Source organism: Gymnoscopelus braueri (genome assembly GCF_963280865.1).
Source record: "Gymnoscopelus braueri genome assembly, chromosome: 17".
NCBI lineage: Eukaryota > Metazoa > Chordata > Actinopteri > Myctophiformes > Myctophidae > Gymnoscopelus > Gymnoscopelus braueri.
This window is the reverse complement of record NC_137617.1, coordinates 27314842-27328485: the sequence shown is the minus strand read 5'-3', so window position 1 is coordinate 27328485 and position 13644 is coordinate 27314842. Positions and strand designations below refer to the sequence as shown.

General features: G+C 42.5%; 1 protein-coding gene across 1 annotated transcript; it reads right to left on the bottom strand.

The window, feature by feature from the left end:
- Positions 1-482: 482 nt before the first annotated feature.
- Positions 483-13382, bottom strand: tbc1d24 (TBC1 domain family, member 24). Its single transcript, XM_080456197.1, has 7 exons — positions 13318-13382; positions 8627-9748; positions 5460-5618; positions 4939-5002; positions 4001-4096; positions 2796-3039; positions 483-2121 (listed from the first exon to the last, which is right to left on the bottom strand). The coding sequence occupies exons 2-7, from the start codon at positions 9616-9618 to the stop codon at positions 1964-1966; spliced, it is 1713 nt and encodes a 570-aa protein (XP_080312323.1). The 5' UTR covers positions 9619-9748; positions 13318-13382; the 3' UTR covers positions 483-1963.
- Between the last annotated feature and the right edge of the window lie 262 nt (positions 13383-13644).

Genomic DNA, 13644 nt, shown 5'->3' with positions numbered 1-13644 from the left:
AGTAATACACTTAGAAGTCAACTCACTGGTAAACTAGAAAAATGTCTCCGCCAAGCTGGGTTGCCTGGCCAGGGCCCTCAAGGCAGTCATAACCAATTGGAAAGGAATCTGAGAAATCGGACTCATACATCTTGATCACATGACCCCAGAGATAATGTGCACCGATTTGTGTGGGTTTGACAAAAATTGTAGTAGTAGCAGAAAGCCAGGGGAAAAAAAAAAATCAGGAAAAATTGGATTGCAAAGATTTACAACCCAAATATTCTAGAGGCAGTTACTGTACTTACAGCATGCAGCAAAATAAGGAAGGCAGTGGCAAAGGGTTTTAATTATTCTAGGTCATGTGATTGCAAAAGGCATCTGACACATTTCTGTGACAGAGTCCATAGAATTGCCACCTTCCCTTTCAAGTAGAAAAGTAGTACAACATTGGACGGCCAGCACAGGTAAAGCAATACAGATAATAAAAACATCACAAGGAGTAATTTGCCATATGTGTATTACTGTACTTTCACATGTAAGAACAACTGTTATGACTTTCACTGGAACGGAATCTGAAACATACACATGAACACAGCTATTTAGACGTTGCATAGCTCAGAGAGCATGTAGTCAACATTACAATGTCAGACTTCACTTGATATAGTCACATGACTGAGGGACGGATACTGTAGCTCCAAGAGAAGATGACCACGCTGTATTTAACTTTACCAATAAAAAAAATATCCCACAACATATTCACCCCATCATGACCAAATATTCACTTACTAAACACAAATTCTTAAGGTGCAGTAGCACCCAGAACAGTTTAGCTGGTAAGACTTGTTTTACAATAGCTCCACTTACAGTCAACATTAATACTTCCATACATATGTCAAAAGAAAGCACCACAATAAATCCTACTTGTACTTGTCGTTGTTTTGTCGTATTTGTTCAATGGATATAAGCTATTTTTGGCGAGCAACGCCATCATCATTAAGTATAATTCAGACTCAACTCATCTGATAGGTGTCCCACAAAGTATGTACAAGTCCGTAAGAGGGAGGATAAACATGACTGGTCTTCACCAACTGGAGCCCTGACACAAACCTGTATCGTCTGCATTTTAAAAGCAAGCTTCACCACACACACACACACACACACACTTCACATTATTTAACCAACACAAACATCAGTTCATCAACATGACCCGACATGTTGATGAGACATGAACATGTCTAGTTGATGAAAACGGTGTCAGACATACTGCATTCTGTTATTAGTACACCCCCCCCCCCCCACGAACAAAGACGAATAGCACTAGCTAGCTACAGTTTTGGCGACTTTTGCTAAACCAATCTGCACATTTGAACAAGAATTTCAAAAGGTTTCCTATGGAAAGAGAGCACAAATGATTATGGAGAGATCACGAGTAATAGTCCATATTCACACAGCGGCCATTTTGGAATTTAACATTGCGTTGCTGTGGCAACTGGGGTGGCATTTCATTGACTTAATGGCAATATGGCCACCGTGTGAATATGGTCTATTGAGTAGCTGAATCATGTGTAGGCTGTTAACTGGAGAAAAACCTCAATAGTTAAACATGAATACATTAGCATGTCTAGACCCTTACAAAGAGGCTTAACAAAAATATGAATACATATATACCACAATTAAAAATCTTTAATACAAAAGAAAATTATAATAAGTGCATCAATAAATAAAATATTCAACTTTAACAATTATGTTTTCAACATGAATTTGCTGGATGGAAGTTGTTTTCGTTGCATATCCCCGTTCTTTTTTTTTTACGCAGTAGATGGACGTTTCATATGGTGCCGTACTGTGTACGAGTACAACCTGAAGTGTTTCAATATTTAATGTATATTGTGTGTGCAAAATAGGTTATGTACTGCATGCTTGTATGTATTTTATGAATCTGTAATTGTTGTGCTGTATTCTCCAACATTTACTTGTCCCATTATAATGCCATGGTATCCTGGAAGCCCCATACTTCCAGCAGAGCGACTTGAAAGTTCTCTGCACACAGGGGCGGGTTGTCAAAGGTGGTGCAGCTGGATGAGCGCCCATGGTTCAGCTCACCGTCAATGTAGAGAGCATTGCCGTCGCCTCCCCCTCCTGGTCAGACAGAGAACAGCATTAGCGTTAATGGTCATTATTGACTGGTGATGACTTTATTCCATTTTACAGTATATTAATATCTTAACCATCTTCCAACCACAGTGGACAATCTAAATGAAAAGATATTGAGTATTGTTCAGCCAATAATATGCAGTTGGTAAATGTGCATAGGAACAATTGTAATGTATGATCTGACATGATTAATGATGCAAGTTTAAAACTCTAAGGTTAATGCAATCATCTTTTTTTTTTGCCAATTATAAACACATACAAACAGCTTAAGACAGCTGTATGGATGTCCACCTACACACAAACAGCTTAAGACAGCTGTAGGGATGTCCACCTACTTGTCCATTAGTGCTACATTTACACCCATATGGATGACAGCAACTACCGGTAGACACTTCTAGTGGATACGGTGAGCTTCATTTGTCTGCTCTTAACAGTAAAGGGAATGGCCATCTCATTGGACTTTGTCACAGCTCAGTGAGTTTGGTCTGTTTACTGCGTAATGCTGCTGTAAAATATGCACATCCATACAAGTGATGCATTTATATACACAACCTATGCTTCCTTATCACGATGCCCTGAGATGACTGATATAGACGATAACACAACGTGCACAGTTTCTCCACAGAGACTGGGGGAAAACTTGCTCGTTTCCCACTCACCCACTATGATGGAGTCAAAGTTGCCAGCCATGAACATGGAAGTGTTCCTGGAGTTGAGTTTGAAATGCCGGGCAGAAAGGAAGGGGGACAGGTCTCCGGCGGGCCTCTCAGGCTGCAGACTATTGGTACCTGGGTCTTGGCCCTCTGAGGGCGCTGTGTCGTCCTGGCCTTGATCCTTGATGGATGAAGCCAGCTCGGGGTGACGTATCACCACCCACTCATAGCGCTCCATCTCTGGCTTCAACTACGAAAGGAGACAAAACGGTGTCAAATGCTGTCAGGGGTTTGTCAATGACATAGCTAATCGTTTGATAACATTTGGCTCACTACAGGTAGCATTTATTTAACTAGATTACATAACAGATATCAGATCCTTACAGGGAGACATACGGTTGACACATCTAAAAAGACAACCTGATCCGGCTTATAAAATGGACCAACATATGTTGACAGAATTCCAAGTTATGACATGCCAAGATAAACTTTGACTAATGTAAGAGGTATAACTTGATTAAGTTCTCCATATCCCTCCACTCGCTTCTGCTTATCTGATAGCTGTCAGTGGCTGCTCTCAGTCTCTGTGTCAGCTGGTGTCGGATGAGGCCCTAATTAGATACTATTAGGTCAGGTTACTGGAGTTTCTGATCTGTGTATTTGTGTGCATGCAGATTTGTGTGTGTGCGTGTGTGTGTGATGGCGGCTGTGTTTTCTGGTGAGTCGAGAGCTCACAGAGCTGCACATCAACAAAGATAGGCAGTCTAATAATTAATTCAGAAGGCATCAGAAGCCCCAGTCTGTATGCTATTTCTAGCCCAGGTGCAACAATGGATGTTACTCCTTAATGTAGCACCACCTGCCAAAACCAAGAAACATGATATGTGGTTGTTTGTTGCAAAGACAGACATGAATATGAGGAAGGCCTTGTGACTTTTGCCCTGTAAATATGGCTTCTCCTTGAGGAGCAGAAAGTGGATATGAGCCAGGAGAGCCATATGAGACAGTGCTGTCTCACTGTCACCAGCAAGTGAATGGCGCCCCCTGGTGATGATATTCTGCCACTTGTTATTGAAATAACTTCTATCAGAATCTTAGGGAGTTCAGATATAACAAACTAGCTTTCCAAAAATAAACATTAAAGTCAGCAGATCACAACGTTAGAATAAATTCAGTCAAATGAGGAAATGAGGTATTATGAATGGACTGACTCTGAAGACGAAGCACTCCCCCGTGCCAAAGAAGCTGAGTTTGTTGCCTCCCCTCTTCCGCTCCTCCCAGTCCGTGGAGAGGAAAGCACCGCACACCTTGACAAAACACCCAGGAAAAACACAACAGACTGTGTTACACCAGTGGTGAAAAGTAACCGAGTACATTTACTCAAGTTCTGTACTTAAGTACAACTTTGAGGTATTTTTTACTTTACTGGAGTATTTCCAATTTCCGATTTTCCTTCTACTCCACTACATTTCAGAGGCAAATATTGTACTTTTACTCCACTACAATTATTTGAAATTGTAAAACACACATTAACCACTTTAGTCCTATTTTATACCTAGGCTATTTGAAAATAGCCGATCTACAAGCTCACAACGCGTCGCATCGTGACGCGTTGTGAGCTTGTAGATCTGCTATTTTCAAACATTTTAGTACTTTTACTTTCGGTACTTTAAGTATACTTTGATGCCAATACTTTTGTGACATTTTGAACACAGGCCTTTTACTTGTAAGAGAGTATTTTTGTATTGTGGTATTGCTACTTTTTCTGAGTACTTCTTCCACCACTGTTTATAACAGGATAAACTGGAGTCGGGAAAAAACACTGGCCATTGTGTGTGTGTGTGTGTGTGTGTGTGTGGGTGTGTGTGTGTGTGTGTGTCTCAAACAGAGCACTGCAGCGCACAAGGCAAGCAGGGTGATGAATTGCTGGGGCCTCATGGTCAACATAATACAGTATATCCAGAAAATAAAGGTTTTCTTGAGCCTTGTCAAAGCCCTGGTGTCTATAAATAAAGTCTTAATCCGGCCCGTCTACATATAATGTTCAATTGAATACATAAACACAAAACACAGATATAAAATGAATGGCTGAATATTTATGTATAACGTTACAAGAGGCATAAGACAGCATGATGTGTATAGTGCTTACATCACCATCGGTGGTCCGGATTAGGAGAAGGGTGGGTTCATAGCCTTCACAATGGGCGTAAAACCTGGAGAAATAAGACGAAACCATAACACGATGATTTAAGAGTGTTATTATTTTAGTGTTATGAGTGCCTCATTTTATGGGCAATAGTAGTGCACTTTGGATTAGTACATTTTCTGAGCACAAACGCACAGTGAACCAATAAAGTGGGTAAATATTAACAAAACATGTTGGTAGTTCATCCTACACAGCCCGACAGATTTCCGTTTTCATTAATTAAAACAAACCAAATGACGATTAAGAAATGTTCCAAGTTCCAATAAAGCTCTTAAATAAAGCCAATCCTAATGGAAAGATTGTGGCTTGTGTGATTATTCTTCGACTACTAAATCCAGGGATTAAATCCCTGGACTTAGTAGTCGAAGAATAATCACACAAGCCACATTTCTGGTCCCAAATCCACAATCTTAACCCTTGCATAATGTCAGCTGTACTAATGTGAGCATAGCAGGGTGGTGTACCTGTTGATGCTGCAGCCGTGGGTTGACGTGGTGAAGAGGAGCTGGGGTTGGCACAGGGCGAAGCGCTCAGGGATCCACGACCAGATGTCGTGCATCTCCTTGGCGCTGACTATCTCTGATGAGAAGGTGTCAGGATTCAGCGCCAGCTGAACATTACCCCTGGAGACAGACCGCCAGAAAGGTGGGGCAAGGGAAGATCACACAGTTAGTGATGTTATGCCTTTTCACCCGTAAAAAGCAAAAGCAGATGTGCGGCTGAGATATTGAAGGGAATTATGCCCTCCAAATTCTAGGAGGGCATGACTAAAGCAGACGCAAGTGCAAAAATCTACTCTAACTTTAGGCTTGATGAGCATTAACCCATTAAGACCTGGAACGCATCCGTGTCATTTTTAGATTTGAGCTTAAAAAAAAAGCATTATTTTACACTTTGGCTATTCAAAAATAGCAGATATACAAGCTCAAGAGTGCCGTGCTATGAGCTTGTAGATCTGCTATTTTTGAAAAATCGTGAAAATGTGTGTGCAAATCTTTGAATATATATCCCTGAAACTAAATATTTTGAGATGGGGGTCGGTGGCCAAATACATATAATTTTGGGGGTCCTTGACATGAAAAAGATTGAGCACCACTGATATAGAAACATACGTTTTTCAGAATACTGTTGGGATTTAGGAGACATGTAGAATCGGCTTCAGGTCTTAATGGGTTAAATCACAAATGAGACAAAAAGAGAAAAGAATGTAGTTGAAAAAGAAAAGAGGTTTAGATCGAAGAAAATAGAATGCAATAAAACCCACCTAATACCACTGTATAAGAACCAACGCACAGGAAGTGGTGGGATGTGCATGTGTGGGAGAGCAGATGAGAAGAGACAGTGGATGGAAAAGATGTGGGAAACCCAGAGAAAAGAGAAACAGAATGGTGAGACAAAAGGATGAACTTACAAATGAAACCACTGCATGCCAGAATGCCACCGCATGCCAGAATGCATTATCTAACGAGACACAGAATCTAATAACGGCGTTGCTTCTCTGACTGTACGTCATCATGGTGGTCAGATGCACCACCTCACACCAAGTTCAAACTTAGCCTAGTTACAGCCTAAATAGTAAATACTGACAGCTAAGTATTTACACAAGCCTTTAGGCAACACTAAGTCCCTACTTTAAGGCAGACCACTTTGACGGCGTCAACAAAAACTCACCAAATAACAAACGCACACCCTCACTTCTAACACACTTTGCCGTTATATTGTGATTGTACAGTATACTTATGAAGATGTTCACATTTACACGATAAATCTGCTTCAAGAGAGATGGATCGACAAATTCACCATGTAGGGCAGTGCGCAGGGGTGCACTAGCAAGCGCATCAGAAACTTCACAAACGCTTTATACAGATGTCATAACCTACATGATATGACACATGGAATGAATGCATGGAGTGGTAGGGCGGGCTATAAGTATCAAGGCTGATGGACTTTTCTGTCTCCCTCTTAGATAGGAAATTTCTGTGTGTGTGTGCTCGTGTGTTCAGCGGCATGCGTCAAAGCATTATAGTAGTCGTGTAATGTTTGCAGTTTGCACGTAAAGCATTTAAGTGGATTGAGCACTCAGTTGTCTTTTGGTTCAGTCATTAAGCAGTGGTCCTATTAGTGGTTTCGTATTTGACGTCATTTCATGCGACTTTACATTACTTTCACACACTACTAGCAAACTGAATTTAGTCAACGCACTAGTTACAAACTAAGTAGTAGCTAATAAGCCTCTAGTAAGGGACTGAACGTCCTAACTTGGGACTGAACTTACGTTCAGCTGGTGCAACCCTAGGTGTGCAGTTTGTGAATGAAGCACCAGCGTTATGTGCTAGTCTACTTTTATGGGGACTATGATTGGTGTTAACAGTGACCATTTAGCTTTGTAGTACACTGTGATTGGTCTATTTTGTGGGGACATACATACAGACAACACTGATCTATACGGCTGGGCCCTTCAGCCATACTGTAAAAAGACTGGACTCCCTGACCAATTTACCAATTGAAATAGCTTGCTACTAACTGATGGGCCTGCTGAATATAGTGACTGCCCTGTGCAATTTTAAGAAGGCATAACTCTCATTCCTAGCATACCACCTCCAATTGGATTTTACGGTTTCTCTCTTCATCTAATCTTTATTTATGCTAGCATTAACAGAGGAACTTTAAGTGTCACACTGGCCTAAACTGACCTGGAGTCTCACTAGACCTTCTTAATTCCTGTTAGAGATACAGAATGTTATTTACATGTAGTTATTTACATATTTGCACAAATGTACAAATCTAGTTTCAAATTGTCCCAAAGAAATAAGGCTAGTAGTGCAGCAGATGTCCTAGATTGTCACTACAGACACAAACTGTACAAGGTAGGTAGGGTAGTAGCCCATAAATTGGTCATTACTTTTTGTACAGATCCAGATCATTCAGCCAAAATGCAGTTAGAAGTAATCCTGCCTTTAAGACAGCAGTGCGAAGCATTGGGTAACGGATATGGGATAGGTTCAGCAGAATTTACAGAGCAGGGGAGGTGACAAGGTTGTTTCAACAAATCTGTTAAGGAAGGTCGAGGAGGACAACACCTAGACTTAGGCAACATGGACAGCCAGTAGATATTGGTCAGTAGCGTTACAGCTCGTCATGGAGAATGTCATTTTCCGGCTACGTGACTCACTAGCATGAAACACATTGCACAATGCAGCTTTACAGTGCGTTTGACCCCGTCAACTGAAATCATCCTGTTCAGATGATTTAATCCAGCTGAGACACACAAGGTGTGTGATGCATATGAACGCATGCCACCCTCACAAAATGATACGAAACATTTGCATTCTATTCTCAAACATGACCACGGAGAGACCAGTTCCCTTGCTTTGCCAGGACAGAATATACTGCAACCTCACTCGCCATGGTGTGTGTACACATTCAATGATCATAATACAAATTAAGGTTGGGTATAAATGTCACGTTTGTGTGGCATCAACTAAGGAATTACTATTTCTGAAAGAAGTTCGAGAATGTGGGCTTCAGATCTTACTTAACAAAGAATAGATGAGCCTGAAAAAGACATACATAGGAAGAATCTAACAATCCTCCCAGTGCAGTGCATTCAAAACACATGTGAAAACCATACCGCTTCTGTTTGACAGTGATGCCCTTCTGCTGCAGGGCCTTTTCATTGGTGATCTGCAGAAGGGTGATCTCCTTGCGGCTAAACAGGCGGATAGAGAAGGCCTTCTCGAGTAACTTCTCCGGGGTGACGGTGGAGGCGATGCCTTTAATGAAGGCCTGAATGTCTTTCCTGACTCCCCCCGACTCCTGCTTCTCCTGTTGGCCCGCCTGGCCCCCCTGGGCGCCCACCTTGTGCTTGCGGTAGAACTTGATGAGGGCCAGAGCCACCCGGAAGAGGACCTTGTAACCCTCCACCAGGTAGACGTCAAGGACTCTGGCAACGTGGCTGAAGGGAAGGTCCCCCAGCACCCAGCGCTGCCAGTCTATATAGACCTCCATCACATCCTGAGCTGTGGCCACGATCAGCTTATGGGCCGACTGGCAATACTTGTTGGCCAGGTCACCGAAGGTCATGCAGCTGGACTCGAAGGCCAGATAGGTCTGATCCAGTAGCCGTTTGCCCGGCTCGTTGCAGGAGAGCATGCGGCTGACGTGCTCAAAACACTGCGCCTCGTCCGCACTGAAGTGCAGGAGCAACGCCGTGATGGCAGGCAGCGCCGGGCAGTAGGAAATGTCTGGAAACTGTCCCGCCAGACAGGCGATGATACGGTGAGCGGATCCTACGGCCTCAGACTTCAGGCAGTAATGTGGGACGGGGCTGCCATCCACAAAGTCGGGTAGCGGTATGGCAGAGGAGGGCTTCTTGGTGGCCTCATTTCCCATGAGGTCACGGTAGACCTCCGCATCTGGGGTGACTGTGCGACAGGGAATGCCTTTAATGAGCTGTTGAATGACCTGTGCACGCAGTTTGTGGTTCTTGGCCCAGTAGCCCTGCCGAGCCATCTGCTTGAACTCCTTCAGGTCCTTAGTGTCCACTTTGGTGGGTCCGCTGCTTTTAGCCAGGTCCCCCATCTGATCCCAGTCGACAAAGATACCATAGTCTTCCTCAGCCATTGTACCAGAACCTGAAGCTATGGCCAAGGCCACAGTAGGAGGAGGTTAAGGGACTGGTGTATGCCAAGCCTTCCGTCCTCCACGCAACGGACTAGTTCTAATTATCCTTTAGCTGCCCATGATGTGGCCCCTGAAATGCAGACAAAAGAGAATTAATGATAATATATTATTCTGAAAAAGTTTAGACAATTATGGCGGCATTATCTGTATTTCAGACTCAGATAAAAGCCTCTGGACTCAGGAACGTCTTGTTAAGAGTCTTCTTAGCTCCTATTTAATTGTCCAACTGTATCCATTATCTAAATAGAAGACCAAGACAAATTTGCAGGCATGTTTACCCATATCTGTTTTGCCATTGGATTTCAGTTCATACAAGGATCTGGGTTCACTGTAGAAGTTCAAAGCAAAGTGGAGACATGGACATTGTGTATGTCACATCTAGAGATTAAAAATTCAAGCAAAGATCACTGTTGCATAGCCCAAATAGAATAGAACTGTGTGAGGTTTCCTAGTCTTGTGATAAGAAAACAAACTGCAGAAGACGACCTTTGATGCAGAAATATGACTTACACAGGAGTTTATAGGCAGGCCTACTTTTTTTATGACCAGATTGGCCACTGCACTCACTGTCCGGACAATTGTGGCTGAGAGCAAAAACAATATATGCAAAAAATCCATGAAGTCTCTGACTCTGGTGAGTGGGTGTTATCAAAGCTGAACCAAATCTGAATGCAGATACTCCAAAAGATACAATGCTACAAGTGAATTTATAGTGTGTAGGTCCATCATTGTCCAATCTCCTAACATTGCTGATACAGTTAAAATGTAAAGATTATCCTATTAGACCGGTCTGTGATATTGTGATACAACTGATCATAACTATTTGCTCATTTATTCTTTTAAATTTTTTTGTTTTATTAGACAGTAGCACATAGAGAGAAAGGAAATCAAAGTCAGAGGGAACGGAGACATGACGGGAGTTGGATTCTGTGGAACTCAGGTGTGTGCAATAACTGGCTGAGCCTAGGCAGGTGCCCAGTAGGCACCAATAATATTCAATAATCAAACATAATGTCTCCTTAAGAGTGCCATAATGCTTGATTGTGAAGGAGCTGTCTTGTGACAAACATTGACGTGAGGGTGTCATTCATCTTTGGCCTTATGATAACAATCAGTATATTGTACACTCAAGATGCCCCTCCATGCTGACCTGGCATTGTATGAAATGTATTATGAGTGCAGATTGTGACTATGACATATACGGATGTGTATAAATATGGTCTAGTCTCTCTTTCAGCAGAGAACTACTTAACCATTGACCTGTGTGTTTCATGTACTTGAGCTCATGCAATAACAGTGTCTCAGAATCCATCTGCCTCAGCATCCAGAGTGATCCAGAATTTCTCAACAATATGTGTTGGGTTTTGTGTGTGTGCAGTGGAAGGATGGGGCAAGGGGTGTTAATACTTAGAATATCTGTTTTGTTTAGAACGTGTTGTCTTTTAATGCGAAACACATTTAATTTACCTAGTAAGAAATGTGCTAGGCTAGGCCTTTACAAATAAAATTGACTTGAAAAAGAGTAAAGGCTCACCAAAGTAAAGCCCTCATGTAAGCAGTCGTATTCCAGTGTAGATTACCTATGAAATAAATACATGCATGGCATAGAAATTAAAAGGATTTCAAGGGATCTTGAGGAAGGCACGAAAACCCCAATGGCTGATAACAACCAGCTCAGCGAACTAATAGGTTCAAGCGTTCACTTAAAACTTATAGCATGAATGGAAGTTAAACAACACCAAGTCAGTGAGGTCTCATCAAATATTGTATCAGCAAAGTCAGCATCAACAAAGGTTACTTAGCTTAATGGCTAGGGGTCATGTGACAGAGACACTAGCATCAGACTGGAGTAGGATGAACTGGGGCCAGTGCTCTGTCTAAAGTCCACCTGGTGAGCTACTGTCCTGCACATCTACAGTTGTGCACTTACTTAATGCACAACTTTTTAATGCATAACTTTCAAACCTACACTTTGGTCTCATAGTACGATCTTGTTTTTGGCCAAAACCATCTGGGACTTTTCCGTCATAGTTTTAATGGGACCGTACCTATGTTCCCCGGGTCCTATGTTCCCCGCTTTCCTAGGGAGAGCGGGGAACATAGGACCTAACCTAAACCTAACCCTAACCTTAGTGGGGGAACATAGAACCCGGGGAACATAGGGATGACCCCGTTTTAATAAGATATGGCCTGAACTTGAAGGATGCTCATACTTGGCCAGAAGCAACATTAAGATTGAGTTAACTGAAAGCGTTCAGTTACGTTTTTCATTTTCTGTGTGTGTGTGTGTGTGTGTGTGTGTGTGTGTGTGTGTGTGTGTGTGTGTGTGTGTGTGTGTGTGGGGGGGGGAGGGGGGGGGGGCGGGGGTAGTTGTTGTGCTTATCATGTATCATGAATAGGGGCGTCAACCGGTCAAGGACTACGTCACCCGGTTAATTACTGTAGAGGGATAATAAAGCTTTACTTGGCGGTTTTAACCAACACAAGCTCATCTGGGAACTCAGCCAGTGCAGCAGTAAGAAGTAAGAACTGATCCCAGCACAGCTATTGCATAGATAGACCGTACAACAAACGAGAATCTGCAGTGTACAGCTGTCAAAGTAGTTCACAGTCACACTACTGCAGCAATAACTTGTACAATGACATTTAAAAGTAATCGTTCAGCTTTCTATAGCATATTATACGTAAATGGATAGCTTCGTATTAGAATCTAATCTAATAATTAGATAATTGGTCTATAATAGCGTTAAAACGGAAGTATCCCCCTTTAACTAACCATCTTTCGGCTAATATTGCGGAACCCAACTGTCACGTTACGAGCATTCTATGCTTCTAGTCTAAGTTACGGAGGGTTTACCAACCAAACTAAGCTAATTCACCGTTTTCATTCATACCTGTAGTTAGCAAGCTACAGTAGCTAGCCAAAACCCATTTCAGCGAATACCAAAACGCTCGCCCCAAAACACAGTGACCCCGGGGCAAATCCGGCGGTATTCACCTGGTATTCCTAAACGGAACCTCAGTAAACTATGCATAAAAACCTAACCTTATTCCTAAACTTAACCTCGGTAAAACGGTGCCAAAACCTAACCTTAACCTCAGTAAGGCTATGCATAACCCTAAACTTATTTCTAACCTTATCCTCAGTAAAAACAAATACAAGGACCGCTGGTCCGCGAAAAGAAAATGGGGGCGAGCGTGTTTTGGGGCGAGTCTTCCGGTTACCATTTCAGCGCATTGAACCACACAGCAAATACAGTGGACTGACTCCACACCAGAATAGCTACGTAACGTTACCCGATTAAGGAACATGCAAAACGCACATACATTAATGCACAGACAGACCAACACCACGTACGTTTGGTTAACTGCAGCGATCAGTGTGATCACGTTACAACAACCTCAATCTCTGCTAGCTAACACATAAACATGCCAACAACCCCAAGTAGAATTAGATCCCAGGGCTTTGATCGCCGAGTTTGCTCTTGTGTGGAGTTGATTTGCTGCAAGCCCAATGTACACATAATCACCAAAACGACAGACAGAGCCGACGGGGTTTTTGTTTGCATACAAAAAAGTCATTAGAAGACAACATTAAGACGCGAAAGATACCTGTGAGAAGACAAGAGTCACTCCTACCTGGATGTGAGATGTCTTGGAGACGTGCTGTGGAGCAGCGGCGTTCATATCGAGTTGGCTCGCGCGTGCGCAGTGGGCGTCTGAGTACACTACTAGAGAGGAATCCATCTGGTGGAACAAACAAGACAGTTCAGTGGTTCTCAACCTGTGGCTCGGGACCCCCAGGGGGAGTCCTCACATGATTTTGGGGGGTCCCCAGATGACAGTGAAGTGACAATTTAAGGACTTTTAAGACCTTTTTAATACCTAAAACAAGAAGATTGAAAAGAAAAAAAGACCATTACTGCATCAAAAGTAATCAACAAATAACACATACTATATCATAAA